Below are 17,291 nucleotides of genomic sequence, written 5' to 3' on the forward strand. Positions count from 1 at the left end.
CAGCCATGAGTGGTAGGGATTCCCGTTACACCTTCGGCCCCTTCCTCGACTCGGACTTCTGGACCGTAGACTTTGGAATCCCCTCTTTCTCGGGCAGCATCTCGTCCTCACGCGGTCAGCTGGACCACTGTAGGTCCGGCCATACGCGGATGAAATACCTGAGAGCGTTCAAAGGTTGCGTCCTGCCGCAGAAGCTCGCGTCGCTCGTGACTTGGGCATGGATTCGTTCTTCGAAAGTTTTCAAGGGATTTGCGACCGCATGACACGGGCTTACGGATTATAAATATCACCGAGTGCCCGTGTTTCGGTTTTTAATTTTTCCTTCTCTAGAGGGGGGAAAGAAATTCGAGACAAGGATATATTTTTTTTGTGGGAATTTTTATTTGCTCACTTGTTATAATGTCTTTTTTGCATGTCGATTAGAATACGCAGGCATTTCTGTCTACATTTAATCGTTAAATTTCCGAGGATTTTGAACACCCTATGTATAATAATTTCCACAGACCTGTTAGCTCGTTAGTATACCAAACATCTTGATAGTTTTTTCTCATGTTTTTCGAAACCGGTATACTTAACGACAGAGTATTTTTCATGCATAACATTACGTAGGTTATACCTACGTCATTTGACGAATGCTCTCCGCAGCTATTCGATATGTATGTACTAGGAAGGGCCATTATCGTCATCAGACCATCAAAAACGTTGATGAGTTAAGCAGGCTGTCACGTTTCTCGCCAGCTAGGGAATGAAATTATGTGACCTTTTTCAACGACTCGATGGGAGGGTTAATAGAAAGAAAAAAAAAAAACTACCCAACTGTGAATGATGTGCTCAAAACAGATCTCAACTTATCGGTATATCTCAGCAACGATCGAGCTAGGGGTGAAAAAACTATCGGTTGAAGACAGACGCGTCTGATCGGCTGCTCCATGCTGTGACCCACTGCAACGCAGGTTGACGACGATGTCTGTAGGACATCAGGCATCGAGATGCTCAAGTGACCGCGACAAGTGCATACACAATAAACAGCCTGCCTGTGCATACGTGGGGCGGGGTCGAGATTTTATAACTATGCTTTATTTGCTCTCCCGCTCTCTCTCTCTCTCTCTCTCTTCCTCTCGGGATAATTAGCATTGCAAATATGTGAGGATTAGTGTATAAGTGTAGATTTATCTTTCGTACATATGCCCGCGCAACAAACAGTGCCGTAGGATAAACGGCGTTATACGCTGCGTCGGTTAAATACTGTGGGAGATTCTTGTAGCGGTACTGCTGCAATTATGTAGCTCTTCGTTTACTTGTTTATTTATTTATTTATTTATTTATTCATTTATTTCCGGGGCACGTAGTACAGCGAGTCAGGTTAGGCTAGTCATTAATCATACCGTCTTCGATACGCGTAAATTATATGTACACGCAGGCTAGACGAGCTCCTATACCGTACGCACAATATTGCTTCTGCTTCGGCTCTGGTATTTAATTGGAAGAGTGAGACATGCCGTGAAATTTTTTCATCTCTCATTCACTAAACTCTGCCCGTTACATTCCTATTATCGATGGTCAAGAATAGAAATACAAAGCTTGTACGGTCACATTGTGCGGATTCTCATGACTAACTGGAATGGATTAGAATTCTGACCATCTCGTTAGAGTTCCCTCGATGTATACGAACAAATTGTAACTCTACAATATTCGGTGTGCTTATTATCTTGTGGCCATGTGAAATTGATGTTTTTATTATAGTAGGATATGTTTTTCACATTGGCAAGTCAACATCCTTGAGAATCGACGGTGAACGGATGGAGTCAGTGATCCACGACTTGAAATTATTCAAAAACAAATCCCGTCATTTCAACATGATAGCGAGGATTGAAATTTATTTCATAATTATACTTGCTATACATGCAGACACGGGCTTTGACTGCGTGACAAATTAGCTTAACTGTTTTAAAATTTCGTCATTGTTTTGAAAATCTTTCCGAGGAGAGGTGACCGAAATTTGAACTTTGATAAAAAAAATTTGCCAACCCAATGAATAGTCATGACTTAAACCTGCGTCACGTATCGATATAACTTCGGTAGGTATTTTGAATTAAACACGGGTCTTCTTTTGACTTCTACACGATGTAGAAATCAACTGTGATATTTTTGCAACATCTTATACCTACAGCAGGTGTACGGTACCAACCGTTAAATACATTAATTAATCATGTGGCTGCAAAACGCTTTGCGCTATCAAGTTCTCGCTGAAGTTTATGTACCTGTGCCTGTGCGAACACGTCTGCACGTACGTTTGGCCAAATGCATTTCATCATGTGTGCACGTAGTGAACTCGACGTGCGCTCGCGCAAAATCTGACTGTTGTTTATCAATGGAAGCAATTAACATTCAACTGATTACACATGAGGGTGACAATGAATGAGGAGTCGGTTTCTTTCTGTGGATATTTCGAAACGAGCAGGAATGCGGTACACGGCGAAGAAATCGTGCCGAGAAAAGTATTGACACATGTAATACTTGTCGTAGCCATTCCTGAAGTTCTGCGTCGATTAGTGCAGTAATGAGTTGCGACTTGGGCGAAAAGAGAGAATGAGAATGTGAGTATGTCTATTCGCGTGCGACTTTGGACTATAACCTGTGTTGGATAGACGTTAAACCACTCTGAATTAGCTGATGTTAAACACGTTTTTTTCAAACACTTTTAAAGTGTAATAAATGAATGCTAATTTAGAAAATCTGCAAACACGCAATGAGAGGTCGAGTTATGGTAATTGGTAATTAATTAAAACGCAAAAATACAGTTTTGCACCTCGTACTGCGTACTGTATCGTTAAATGTGTAGCGCTGTCGCGCCGATTTTAACGTTCGCAATATATGATAACCTTAATCTGGCATTGAAGTTGGCACGTTTGTTTTTGCAACACACCCATCGAATGCATGTGTGCTATGTCATGCATTGTTAATCAGTCGGTTTGTTTCAATTCTCAGGGTTATACCTGAAATTATAGACGTAAATCAATCGCGGCTTAATTGGATCAAAGATTGGTTCTCTAGGTGAGAATATTGTGTTGTGTGAATTACCTATTGTGCATTTTTTATTCCCTTCCCTCGGCAAAGTCTGAAGTCGTTTAATATGCTTATTAGTGGACTTAATGAGTCGAGGTTATACCGTTACTTTTTTACCGATGATAAGTCGATCCGTTCTATGTTTGCCTGACGGCTATACGAGCTGCAGAATAGTTTACATAACATATTAACCCAAATGGCAATGTTAGCGCATAAACGTTTGAGGGAAATTAGAGTTTACTTCGCTTCATTTTAATTTTACAGCAAATCGTTGAGAATTTATTTTGCAATCTATGATTAGGAATTTATGGTGACCTTATAGAATGATAATTTTTTATTTCTAACTTCGTAACATATTTACAAATACATATAATTACTGGAATTTCATAATTGCCGAACGCTTGAGACCCAGGCGAGAGAGAGCCGCTTATGTGGGAACCAGGTAGAACAGTTGCGTGAGTCGCACTCGCGTTCAGCAACGAATAAATGACCATGTAGAAATAAATTCTCGCCATTGAAATGTGCAAAGCACGTGTTGAGAAACCCAAAGTCTTGCAAATATTTTACCATCATGTATAGGTATTGGCAGATTATGCAAAGTGCAGGTGATCGAAGGAATGATCGTGATAAGAACTGATCGAGCCAGAAACACAAATCTGTCATAAAGTGTGAGGAGTGGGCAGAGTTAGTCGATCGTTTGATCGGTTAATCTTATAATTTGATACAAATTACTTACCACTTCGGTGCCGGAGGGACGGACGCGAGCGCCAACGCAGCTAAAAGCGTTTAAATCCTGACGCAATTACGTGGGCAGATATAAAATGGTTCTACGAGCGAGGCGAGGCAATTCGATTGTTTCGTTCAATATCCGGCCAAGTTGTTGATGGATGAAAGTTTTGTAAAATTGAACCTACAAATAGCCGGTAAAATATGCGTTTGCATTGAAAATTCTGCTTTATTTTTCATTATCCGTACGTTATCACTGATTGTGAAACGCAAGTATAATTGCCTTTATACGGTTTAAATTTCATACGTGTTTACTGCTTTCACGTATCTTCACCGAGACTTGGCAAATGTTTGATCACGAGATAATGTAACTGACTGCTCTCCAGATTAGGCAAAACTGTAAAATAAAAAATCAAAGGATCGTTAAAATTCGGAAAATTTTTAACAGCACGGTTTCAAGTCGATGGCTCAATCGAATGCTAATAGTACTGGTTATCTTATCAAAGAAACGAGGACGCATAATACATGGTGAACAGATCCAGGTATCCAACAGGTCTGATGTAAGTTGCGACATCTTCTTCCATATTTCACTTTGAAGTGATGTCTTGAACGAAATGTCAATCTCCACCGAATGAAGACGTTTGCTTTCTCTCTTCGGGATCATTGGCGCGAACGGATGGTCAAACATTGGCCATCGGAGAATGAAAAAGCCCTTATCTCGAGTGGCCGTTGAGCCCGCGACGTCCAGTATCGCTTGGCTACCGGTCGATTGTGTCTTCCTCTTTCCTTAAGTCACCTTAAGTTGCATTCGCCTCCGCCGGCGATGTCCGATGTCCGTTGTCCGTTGTCCAGGCGTGCGTCCCTCCTCTGTCGAGGAGGCGTCCCTCTCACTCGAAGGCGCCTGGCCCGGTGGCCATGCCACGGAGTTGCCAGTCGCATCTGTGGTCCACCGCGGAACACGAGTACATAACAGAGTAAGGATCGCGATCACGGAGTGGCCTCCTCAAGAGCCATGTGCCACTGACAACCGACCAGTCTGACACCGATCGTCGCCCGGTCGCCGGTCCGATTAACGTTTATTACACCGTAAATATAATCGCCAATTTCCACCTTTAACACGTATCGGTAATTTGTGAATGTGAAATGATCGATCTAAATTATAATCTGTAAATTGGCCATCCGCTCGTTTGTAAATATAATTATTTTTCTAAATACATCAGACATTGGCGTTAATAATCTTCATCGGTCAAGTTTTTTGTGTGTCGAGTGTATACGGAATACAGTGTAGTTATTAGATCTAATTGATTCACCCGAGATTTTAACTGGTGTTGAAGTTTATCATGTGAAAATAATAATGCTCACTATCGTAATTTTGCCGATTAGAAGAAGAATTGAGGAATTTTTTGTGTATTTTCGATTGTAAGTTCCCATGAATCGAGATCGGCAATAACGATCGTTGTTAAAGTCAACGATGAGGCTGCGGTTGTTGCTTCTTCAAGCACTGTCGTCTATTGTTCTACTCGCTGAACTCGAATAGCTTTCGATTATATTTCAATCGAAAGACCTAGGTTATACAACATTATTACAATCATAGTTCGAAGAGTCGCACTCGATCGCCATCCCTATCGCAATGATCCATTCACTGAACACTCCATGTCCGCTTGGACAAGAGTTCCGTTCTCCTCGCATTGAAATAAACTTGCCTAGGCTTTTAAGATATCTCGTCCGTGTAGAATAATCAAACTGACGCTCAATTCTGAAATTCTTATTTATCTGCAGCACCTTTGTCCGTCTCCCGGTCCGTTTGCTGGCATTCTTACTTTCCTGTATAAAACGGAAGTTATAGAGCTGTCGAGTCCGGCAAACGTACCATTTCCTCAATTCCATTCTACAGTTAGTTTGGTGCAGTAATTTCTTGACGGATAAATTGCTATCGGTTTTTAAGTCAAGATGACGTTGAATTCCTTAATTTCATCAGAGCGCAGACTTCGAACTGGATGAGTGTTCACTTTTCTACTAGTATTACTGCATACTTACACGACATAGACGGGCATCTGCAGTGGCTGTCAGGTTCTTGTTACCGTGATAAAACCGTGAGAAGCAATGCGATGAAACTTGTACAACCCTCCGAGCATTTCAAGCGATCAATTATGACCAGTCATATATATTAGAAAGTTATCATTGTTGTCAAAAGTGTCACGGAAATGATTCAAAACCCTTACATAAACGGGCTCTTGTGTTGAAAAGAATTGTCCGCTACTCTGTAACGATCGAGCAGAAACAGCTGCTGTTACGTCAAACAGCGCCAATGACCGATTATAAAATCATATTACCGTATATAGAAAACTTTCACGGCATCTATGCGTGTCCGCATGTGTGATCGCGTTTGTGTTTGTGCGATTGTGGACGAACGCTAGTGCTCGGACCCTGTGGGCAATGTCCGATTTTATTGTACATGATAAATCGATCGCGATCTTCTAGCGAAGTTACATTGTTCACTGGTTCCGAACCCCTGCGTATCACCGGAACAGCCAACCTTCCAGCCTCTGTTCTGGTCCGTTGTAATAACAGATTCCGCAAATCCATTGTGACTCCACAGCTTCCTAGTATTTCTATAACGAGTATAGATTTCGATCGTCCAGTAACGATAATCGTCTAAACAACTACCGTATTGTAGTTCACGGATTATTGTCCGAACGCACAAAAACCGAGGTTTGGTTTCCTGTGGGTAGAAAGCGTGGCTATGCGCGGAGGCCATCTGCTAAAACGTTTACAAATGCTTACAAACACGCGGCTCTTCTGGACCTGCGAAATAATTGCCCATTGCTCAATATATGTATAACAAGCGATTACCTACGCCTATATCGTTGCGGCCTCAAATGTTAATAGTTACTCATAATAATATATCCCGCGTTCGCCTAATGTCCGTTTATAACCGTTTAAGGGAGGAACGTTCATCGTTGTTTTTCTTCTTAACAATCCCGCGTCGATAATATAGAAGCTTTAAAACTGCCTCATTATATTTTCGAAGCCATCATCTGCAGTTACCTAATAAAGAGGAAAAATAAGAAAATGTGAACAATAGTCAATTCAATGAGATAATTGGTGATTATTCGTGTTCGCAATCTGTGACCGAAAGGGATCGACCCGGATCGATTGCACCAAAGTGTTGATGGATGAGGTTTTATTTGTCGAGCTGTGGGTGGAGAGGCTCAGTGTTGTTCTTTGAAAATGAAGTGGGCTGCTTCTTCAAACACTACTTGAGTACCGATCGGCGTGTCAGCTACTTGCCGAATGTATGCTTGGGACTCTTAAACGGTATTGCCGAAAATCATCATACGGTATATTTCGATGATGATAGATAGCCTGTACAAATTGTTGGGTTAACGATGCTTGATGGGGTTTGGTTGACAGTTAGAATTTGTGAAATCTTCAGAAGACAGAGAATCCTTGCTCGAGGCTATGTGTCAGGTATACCGGCTAACAGTACGTGTTCCTTGCGATCATAATGCTGTTATATGCTTCATGCTTGAGCAATGTACCTATATGTATATTCCTCGGCGAATAGCACACAGTAGACAGCCCGTTATGTAACAGTTTCCGTGATGTATTTATATACGCGCACTTATGCGCTTCGGATTTCGATTTATGCTTCGTGGAATTCTTATGTGAGACAAAAATGTAACTTTCGTTAATCGAACGTGGTAGGTACGACGATTCTGGGCCCGATTTACGATCGTTCGGAGCGTGTATGATTGCTACCGGTACGACGCGTTATTATATCCATTACACGTAACGGATCATTCAAATTTCACAATGGAAATGGATTGACGCGTTCTCTAAAGATGATCGTTGTGCCTGGTCCATTGATTTTTTGTAGGTTCGTACGTAACTCTCACAATTTGCTCCACCGTCGAAGCTTCTACTCGGAGGTAATTTTATCACGGCAGGTATCGGCCTAAGGAGATTCACACAATATCGACGGTTATAATGGCGGATCCAATGTTTCCGCTAGCGCATAAACCGCAACTGACAAGCAACTGTACATTTTATTCAGTTTTGATCGCTCCAAACAATAACTGAATCGTGGTCTCGGTCGTCACGCACGAATTACTGTTTGACTTTTCCGCTCGCAATGGCGCTTTGGACATTAATTTTTTACATCGCTTCATTCCTTGTTTTATAGTTTTTATCTCCTCCTCATTGCGCCCAATTATCAACATCTATTGTAAGAGCAGACCGATGACGTGTAATCATCGAGGCAAACATTTTTTATCTTTTACTCGTGGACGAAGCACAGTTCGGATAGGAAGAATTTCGCGCTAAAGTGGGCAGATTTTCATTGAAACGCGTTGGCGGTAGTTGTTGAGTATTAAAAAGGAGCTGGTCTTGGGACCGAGGCGTTGGGAGTGACCAATAGCCGTGGTTAATAGTCAGGACGCGTTTTGCAAGGATGACACACGTTCCTAAGCAATTCACCACACCGTGTGGCAATGCACCAAAATGTCCTCCAGCTCGTTTGTCCTTGGGCCAAAAATATACACAGACTCGTGCGCCTTTTGATTTTCGAACAATCCCTTTCACGCTTAACACCGGAGTTTCTGTATTTCTCCCTATTATACCTCTTCTTAATTATCCACATAATTATCCGATCGACGTCGGTCTGTCTGATACTAAAGTGCGATAAGACAATGACAATGGAGTCTGTTCTTTACTCCTATCAAGCGTTGTCCGAATTTCACCGATCTCGACTCGCAACATTGAACTACAAATTTTACCGTACGCAACATTCGCAGGCAATCCTTGGAACATCGTTCACAGCACAGGATGCGTGCGGTTATATTCTGTGGAAATACACCTTCGAGTAAGGAATGAGTACAGTAATCTATATACATATATCGTACACTTTATTTCGCTCTTTACCCCCTTCACGTGCGTCAGTAGCTATGAAAGCTTTCGTGTCGGTTTCCATCGAATGGTGTGTGATTCGCGGAGAAAACAAAGCATCGAAGCGTCGTAATGACGGTGAAACGCCTGTTTTCATACACTGCGAATTAGGTGGAAAAAAAAGTATTTTCATTTTCCTGTCAATCCGCTCGGTAATTCATATAATAACGTTTGAGTTATAGCCAGCTCAGAATGACGTTCATGAGGTGGCCCCTCGCATTACGATGATTCTATTTTCAAAACCTGGTTCCGTCAACGTCAGGTGCAACCGATACCCGCCGTACTTACAAGGCTCATCAGTTCTTCTACGTACCAATTACAATCACTACCGAGTTCCCGTTGCCTCGAGCATCTTCGGAGCGTGGTTAGTGAATCTTCCACCACGTATGCTTCTGGACCAAAAATCGGTAAACTTATTCTTCGCAAAGTCGTTCGATGGACGGTTTCGGAGACTGCGGAAACCCAGTGACCGTGATGCTTCCCCGGAAATATTTGTTACCGTTTCAATACCACCAGTTCTCAGCAATGCGTGAAAATAGAGAGATAAGGCGTTCGATCTGTAATGCTATTTGTATCGTTTATACCTCCAGAGCACAACCCAGCTGCTCCCTGGACTACACGGGGCCTTTAAGGCGTCAGCTTTGTCGCGTAAACAGAGGCGAGGCGTTAATATGAGAAACTCATAGAAGGTCTGATTAGTATGCACAATAGATTGTGAAACTGGGAATTGTTGTCAAGTGAGTCGCGCGTTTTTCACAATCGCGAACTCGGCGCTGCGCCGGTTTGACATCATACGGTCTAACCTGACAAATTTTCCACGTTCTTTCTTGTCGTTCAATTATTCTTGATCTGGAACTAGATACTAATGGCGTTTAATTATACTTGTCATGATTCTTGTACATACCGCCGCGCCGACCGCTGGACCGGTTCGTGAGCTCGCTCGCTCTGTTTCGCGCGCTATTTCCGCCGTCCGTACGGCCGACTTCCGTTTTTTACACGCCGTCCAGTGCGATAAGCTGCACCGCAAGCTGCTAGCTAACCGTTCCACGTCACGTACATTATACATCGATGCTTCTGCAAGCACATGGGTATGGGTATAAAGTGTGCGAGCTAGTTTTTACGTCAACTTGGCTTATCTACCAAGCCTTTCGAAATTTCTGCCTGATTGGTTTGTATTTAATCTTTAACGATCGGAAGGTGAGCCCTCGCACGTCGAGCTTTGTTCTACCGTCATATACGTACAGGAACGTGTACATCCAGCGAAATTCTCTCTGATATCACTCGTCACAGCGATAAAGTATGCTAACGCACGCGGTAATATAACAATATTAGCACCCTCTCCGAGACTGCATGAATCGGAAACTGCGGTATCGCGTTATCGACGATTCCACTTGAGCCGGGCAAACAGGGTGCAACGACAGCTATAGGGCGTTGCAAGATATATGCCTATGGGTTCTGCAGATCTGGGTTGAGGTCGTTAAGATATACCTAACGTGAATGATTTCCATGAAATAAAGCTCGACGCGTATGCGCCTCGATTAGTTTTATGGTTACGATGTAGTCGGCACGGAAATTCCCTCGATGCATGCAGTTATAATTTATATAACGTATATATCACGTATGCGAATGTTGAAATTCACCACGGCGTTAATTATAAGCTACTGTTACTCCATCGTTCGGTATCGCGGACTTGCGCGAATAACCTGCATTGCACAGGTCGACCGAGGACGAGATTTTCTTCCGGTTGAGTCTGGTAAACTGCGGGGCGCGTTGAAGAGCGACAATTTATTTCATCCTTCTAGAGGACAGGCTTTTCATCTTTACTCGCAAAAGGATTTGAATTATTGCGATAAACACCGAGGTACCTCCGAGGCGGCGCATATAAGCGATCGATACAGGCGTTGCCATCGGCGAAATAAGTTCAATTTATTCTTAGTAGTTGTGCAGAAATTGCTCTAGCCTGCGCAGAGTACACGTATGGTCGTGGTGAAATAAAATGTTGAAAAGGTGAAAAATATTATAGCGGAAAATTTGAACTGTCGTAATCTATTGCCGAGAAATTTACCTATTAATCGCTTATCGCTGCTCCAGGCTGTTTATGTAGTAGATAACTCCAGGCAACATGTTCGCCAGCTGTGATTCATGTACGGTATACCTATACATACACCTATAGAATGATTCCACCTCGCGAATGAGTCATCGGTAAAGGCAAGCGTGGAGCGCACCGGCCACACCGAAGATTGCCGCATTATCAAAAGGGTTGAATTTTGCCATAAGCATAATGATTTGCGAGCTGATTTTGGTTGTGTATGGATTTTGAGGATTTTTGACGTCCGCTTGAAAAGCTCGCGGTTTTTGCATTAATCGATTACGCAACTTGAGGTCTGCTCGTATTTGCTGATATATATCTACGCACGGCGAGGTTAAATCAGCATGAAGTCGGTTTCAATGATTAGTCACATAAAACGTGGACTTGTGGTTAAACTTCACGGCGAAGTCCATGGGGCAGATACCACGCCATGCCAGAGCGGAGTCTGGTTGGCGGTGTTGCAGCGATCGCGTGCGTTCCGATACTCCTAATTAAAACATACATAATCTCTAACCAATGATCTCCCCAAGGGTTCTCCTGTGTCTACATTAAGTACCATACCGAGTGAATAATAAAGGCCGACGTTAACGAGGTGCAAACTGAAATTCCTCGCTACCGTTCGCTGTACACCTATAATATAAACTTTGTTGTGGAACTGATACATGGACGTGGCTATCGGATCGTTTATCGCGTACAAATGAAGTTAATAATGTGGTCATAGTCGGCCATGTTGAAGTGGGTGCATCACTCTCCGTTGCCGAAAAACCACGTGACTGTGGTCACGACAACGCAGCCCTCCGCGAAGAAAGGTGACAAGGAGGTCAACGCCCAACAGAACGTAACGCAGAAGACAACACATGACCAGAACCAGAGTGATATGTTGGACGTCTGCACCCGAAAACGATTCGGGGTAAGGTTTATTTTCAAGGAAATATTCATTGTCATCGTATTCGATTCAGAATGGTCTTTTCCCGATTTTTGTATAGATTGTACCTTCGTGAAATTGTCTGTCGTAACGTGTGTGTATGTTTTCTTTCATTCCGTCGACTATCATATCGATATTATAGGCGTTACAAAAAACCTCTCAATTCAACTTCGTAGTGTCGAGGTCTGACTTTAACATAGTCATCCTTGAACCCTTACCTCAGTCTTAGAATTGAACACTTTTTCATACGAAGTCTGCTTCACTTATAACATTGCCGATATATCCATAAAGCACTAATATTTTTCAAGTTTTTTCATCATACGTTGTCTGCTCAAACTATTACTACCAGAATAAGCTAGTGACCCAAATCTCTCGACATTTGGAACGTTTTCATATTCCGATTGTGATTTCAAACCTTTGTAATAAGACTTAACTCCGTCACCACTCTCGATGAAAAGTCTCCGCGCCTGTCTTAAGAATGTTCAAGAACGTCTGTAATGGAAGAAGTTAATTTTTGTATCATTGTACCTCACCTCGGGACAAACATTTTTCTTTTTCAAAGAATTCCAGTGAATTCCTTTGGTATTATATCATCGGCGGGAGTATTTCGGAGTCGTTCAATGCTGCTGAATTACTCCCGTGGCAGAGATGCCTGCCCGACTTAAAGTGCAGCAAGTCGGTGAATATGAAATATACCCACACGTATGCAATAAATATCTGAAAATATGAGTAGGTATCCCACGAGCGCACTTCTCGGCGTGCCTCGTTTCCATCATCGTGTACCCAAACCGATCACCTGCTCGCTGTCACAATTAGTATAAGCCTCGTTACACGCGTATTATATTTGTACATGAATATTATATCAATCAGACGAATCCGAACCGCTGAGGTCATTCTTATTCATAACATGGTTGGGATCCGATCGAGCACCTGCACATGCTATGTTATTCAATATGCGGGTTTTACTTGAGATAACACCGACTCACCGCGCACATGCCGTGATCTATGGTACCTATCCGCCTTTAAACAGACGTTGCGAATCGAAGGTTGAATGTCATACGCACCGCGCCAAACCATTGCCCATCTCTACCGATGTGTAACCGCGTACGTTTCAAACGAGGAATGACTGATTGCGTTACCGACTCAAGAATACCGCTCACAATTAGCGACGGTATAAGGAGGGGCTTGTAAGCTACAAGTACCCGTACACGCGGAGGTATATCTGCAGCCCGACCTTCGACCTCTGCATAGTACACGGGACTTTTTTTCAAGCCAAGACGAGCGGGACAAGATGATCGATAATCCGCAGTCATCGCGGTGATTAAAGTTCTACCGAGAACTCGATCAGTCCGCAATCTTTTAGCTCCTTCTCGCCGCAAATTTTCTCCATCAATTTGTCCTTGTCGATCTTTTTAGCGACGTCGGCGCGGTGAACGCCGAGCATTTTCCCTTCACTTGCTGTTATGCGTCATAGAACACCATGGGATCTATTAGACACACCTAAAACTCGCGTCATCCCAACACCGAGCTTCGGGACTCCGTTTGATCGTTACGTGAAAGCATGCGGGGTTGTTCTGATAACTCATCTCGGCTGATTGTTATAAGCATGCGCTCCCTGTAACTTGTGTATTACCTATATTGAACCGCAGGGAGAGCGAAATAGAATGAGAAAGATCCTGAGTCACGTCAAGTTGTGCTTACATTCGATGATTGGTCTACTACATATATGCTATAAGTGTGGAAAAGGACGTATTTGCCTTACCATATTACACTATCGTTGATAGATACGTCAGAGATAGAGATGGAGAAAGAGAAATATACGCCTGTCGATATTAAATGTTGAACGTAACATTGCCTCTATGATTTAGTTACGATATGTCGACGACTGAACAACTTGTAACTCATGTTACGTACGTTCTCCATAATACTAACCGTGCTGCTGGCACTAAGCGTGTGCTTGTGTCGTGGGTTACCAGAAAGAACTATCTAGGTATTGCAAGGTTGTGGGTCTCGGGACTTTCATTTTCGCGAGACTTAGTTTACATTCAAATGCCAGTTGAAACTGGATTTTAGATATGAATATATACGATACCTCTCGTGCCTGGTATGCCATTATTTTTAATTCGACTCGTTCCACATTGGCCAATCGAATGAACGAGTTATTGTATTAATTGTAAATTTTTTACAATATACGGGGCAAACTTGTTTGCGATAGAAAATCATCCAAACCTGATGGAAAAGTTTTTTCTCTCGAGGCTCCAAGTACGAGTACAGAATTGCGTCGTGATTTCCAAGAAACAGCAGGATAGCTACGATTCGAGCGATAAACTTTCACCAATAAAATAGATCGATTAGAAGAGAATTACATCGGTCGATTAATCTCTTTCAAGCAATTCCCTATTATCGTGGTATCCACGGTTAAAGTCCAGTTACACTCATTGACGTATTTTTAATTCACCTCAGTTTTTATCATTACCTTAAATCAAACCTCGATCGTACTATTTATTCCCTCGAAATTACTTTTTACCGCAGAGTATCCATCAAACGAAGCTTTAGTCGCGTATAAAAGTCTACCGGAGATCGGTGAAGTGCAGGTGGGTCGAACCAACAAATACACATCTCATTCCGTTTGGCAAAAGTATCAGCTTTCACGTGGTCGCGTGCCGCGAGAATTAATATTCCTAAGGCGCTCCTCGCTGTGATTCTCGCCTTATTTAGTACCGCGCGAATCTCGTCGGCTACAGCAAGAAGTTATAGTAGACATGTAAAAACGGTCAACTTAAATTAATTTATACCCTGTTCATGTTTAATGGTAATTATACTGTGTTTCGGTGCTTGCACCCATGAGTATGACTTCGGTATGTCTCGAGGAAGCGATGAATCGTGCTTCGTTCGGTCTTTTCGACAGAGATCGAGTTTACAATACAAGGTGAAGGGAAAGAAAGTAAAAGAGAATCGCGGATCAAACATCTGGCATGTTGTGCCAAAGGGTCTTCCGGGATTTGCTTCGCGACGCACGTGATCGACCAAGTCACGTCTGTCGAAAACGTGAACGTGCCGTAAAATTTTGTGAAATTCACCAACTTCTAATTGGAGGTAAAAGCACGTCGCTCTCTCTAGAAATTGCTCAATTGTTCGTCCTGGAATCCGTTGAACGTCGATACGTGCAAGAAAATCGGTTATAATTAACTCGAAATGCCTCGCTCCCTCCCCTCAGGAAACACCGTTGTTCAAATATACTATATCTGCAACTTCATTATCCTTCGGTTGGTAAATGGTTCGAGAATTTTACTTGGCTCGGATACCAATACCGTTCACTTTCACCCCGTCCTAGTCAGCTGGAATTCCAGAGAAGACTGCGCCGTCGCGTGATTACAAATCGGTAGTCGCATTCGACTCTATGTACGCTAATGATTTCGATTTCCAATTGTACATACCTATAACCAAACTGATAGAATTGCTATGATAAAATGATACGTGTTGATCAGGAAATACATATAATCCTTCGATATTACACGGTGGCTATAATTAAACTGAGACTAACTTTACAGGTACAACGAAAATTTTTTGTTACGAAAAAAAAAAGAAAAAAAGAATGCGATCCGATTGTGATTCTGATCGAGACAACCATATAACTACAGCTCATTCTCGGCCGTCGATAGACGGGTTCTTGTGATTGAATTTAAAACAGAATGGCAAATCTCAACTTCGCCGAATTTGCAATCCGACGAGTGAAAAAAAAAAGAACGAAAAAAACAACGACACTTGGGAAGAAAAAACGAAGTGAGATATTAAAGCTGATTGAAATCTGATGTGAAGAAAAAGTTTAATTTAGATCTTTCAAACGGACGTGTTTCAACGTCAAGGTGACTCGAGCCAAATATGACGCCGATTGTTACCATCCGTTAGTTTAATCGTGCGCAACTAGACACTTGAAATATGAAATATACGGCATGCGGTATTCTTCTGCGAACATGTTGTACGTGTATGTTCTCTCTTACGAACCGAATGGCTTAGCAGATACCCGACCTGCACACGCTTTTAGCAGCGTATGCACGTATAGAAGGCATTGCACCGAGTGGAAATAGCAAGTTAGAGAATACATCTTGGGAGATCGAATGAATACTCGTAGCCCCGAAGGCTGAATTACACGGTGCTTGCATACGATCATTGCACAGCGCATATGCATATGCGTTGTATATCCTCGTAGACATGTGCACGTCGAAGTCCCCTGCATTAGCAATGTCCCTATCGAACATCCCTGCAGCACGGGGACGAGCGGCGATATGACCGGATACTTGTGTGCATACCTATAATAGTATGCGGCTATTGATATCTCCCGCATAAGCAGCGTTCTGCCGGTGCACTCGCTGCATTCGAAAGGCATCGGATCAGCAATATTTCATATTCATGCGGACACACGTACACCTGCGCAACCACCTACCTCTGCACATTCGTATGATAATCGTCGTTTTGACAAAGACCGAGAAGAACGTACGGAGGGACTCCTTCGCTCGAGTTACACGTTGGATTGAATTAATGAGTGGTTTAATTGTACGAATTTCTTTTGTCTTTTTATTTTTCCCCATTGTATCTCTTTACACTAGAACGTTCGTAACACTTGTGTATAGACGTGACTTCATCAATCCGCTCGCATTGTCCACGCGAGGCTTATAATCAAAGAAGCCGCGAGATACTCCGAGCGTTTTGTGTTGTTTTATACGTATAGGGAACAAATCTGCACCCTCATTGTACTCTGGAGATGTTTTTCATGTTTGTCCTGAAAAACGAAACGATTTTACGAAAGAACGCGTAGGCTTTCGAGTAGGCGTATTATTATACCTACTACAGACCAAATCCGGTTTTGAAACGTACGGCTTTCAACGTACGCACTGGAAGAGAAACGTCCTCGTTGAAATCACTTCCACGAGCCACTGCCGTATATACATACATATACCTACCCGTTCTGGCATATTTAAATCTGCTGAACAGACGTGGATCGAGCTCTCGCATAAATCTCAGGGGGTTTCCAATCAGTCACTTGTTTGAGCAACAAACCAAGTTGATCTCGCCAAATTTAGCCTGCCGGGACGGAGAATTTTAACTCGTCTCTGAGAACAAAGCATCTGTAATTGAATGAATAATCGTACGAAGAATTATGGGGATGAATTTAGTCCGGAACCATCTTTCAGGTTGTAGGAATCTAGACTCGCGGATTGAACGTTGTTAAAGTTGGAAAATCCGGTGCTATCTTTTGCGCTGTAACAAGACGACGGCTGCACGTTACGTTATAAGATTGCTGAATCGTTCCCGCGTATAATAAAGCGTTGTAAGGATTTATTTTTTTGCAGCCGTGCGGCGTCTAGAAAAGTAAACCGCTTAGATAGGGAGCCCTAAGTGGCTTGCGTGTACCTCGGATAAAAATGTACGCGCGCCAGACAGCGCTTCGATTTTTAACGTCTCTCATGAGACCAGTTTGACCATAAATCCCCAGCAGATATGGGGCCTCTGGTAGGTACGTGGCTTGCAGCGGATATA

The 17,291-nt window shown here is 42.7% G+C and overlaps 1 protein-coding gene across 5 annotated transcripts in view; it reads left to right on the forward strand.

Moving 5' to 3' along the window:
- Positions 1-17,291, forward strand: part of LOC107216629 (rhophilin-2) — a 50,737-nt gene that overhangs the window by 17,146 nt on the left and 16,300 nt on the right. Inside the window, exons 1-2 of one of the 5 annotated variants that reach the window (XM_046734932.1) lie at positions 4,709-5,211; positions 11,359-11,738. The exons of 2 other annotated variants lie outside the window; for them this stretch is intronic. In XM_046734932.1, coding sequence (XP_046590888.1) covers positions 11,556-11,738 — 183 coding nt within the window. In that variant the 5' untranslated portion in view covers positions 4,709-5,211; positions 11,359-11,555. Of the gene's footprint in view, positions 1-4,708; positions 5,212-11,358; positions 11,739-17,291 lie in introns of those variants that run through there. 2 more of the 5 variants (XM_015653873.2, XM_015653872.2) reach the window with 2 other exon arrangements.

This window comes from Neodiprion lecontei, chromosome 3 (assembly GCF_021901455.1).
Source record: "Neodiprion lecontei isolate iyNeoLeco1 chromosome 3, iyNeoLeco1.1, whole genome shotgun sequence".
Taxonomy (NCBI): domain Eukaryota; kingdom Metazoa; phylum Arthropoda; class Insecta; order Hymenoptera; family Diprionidae; genus Neodiprion; species Neodiprion lecontei.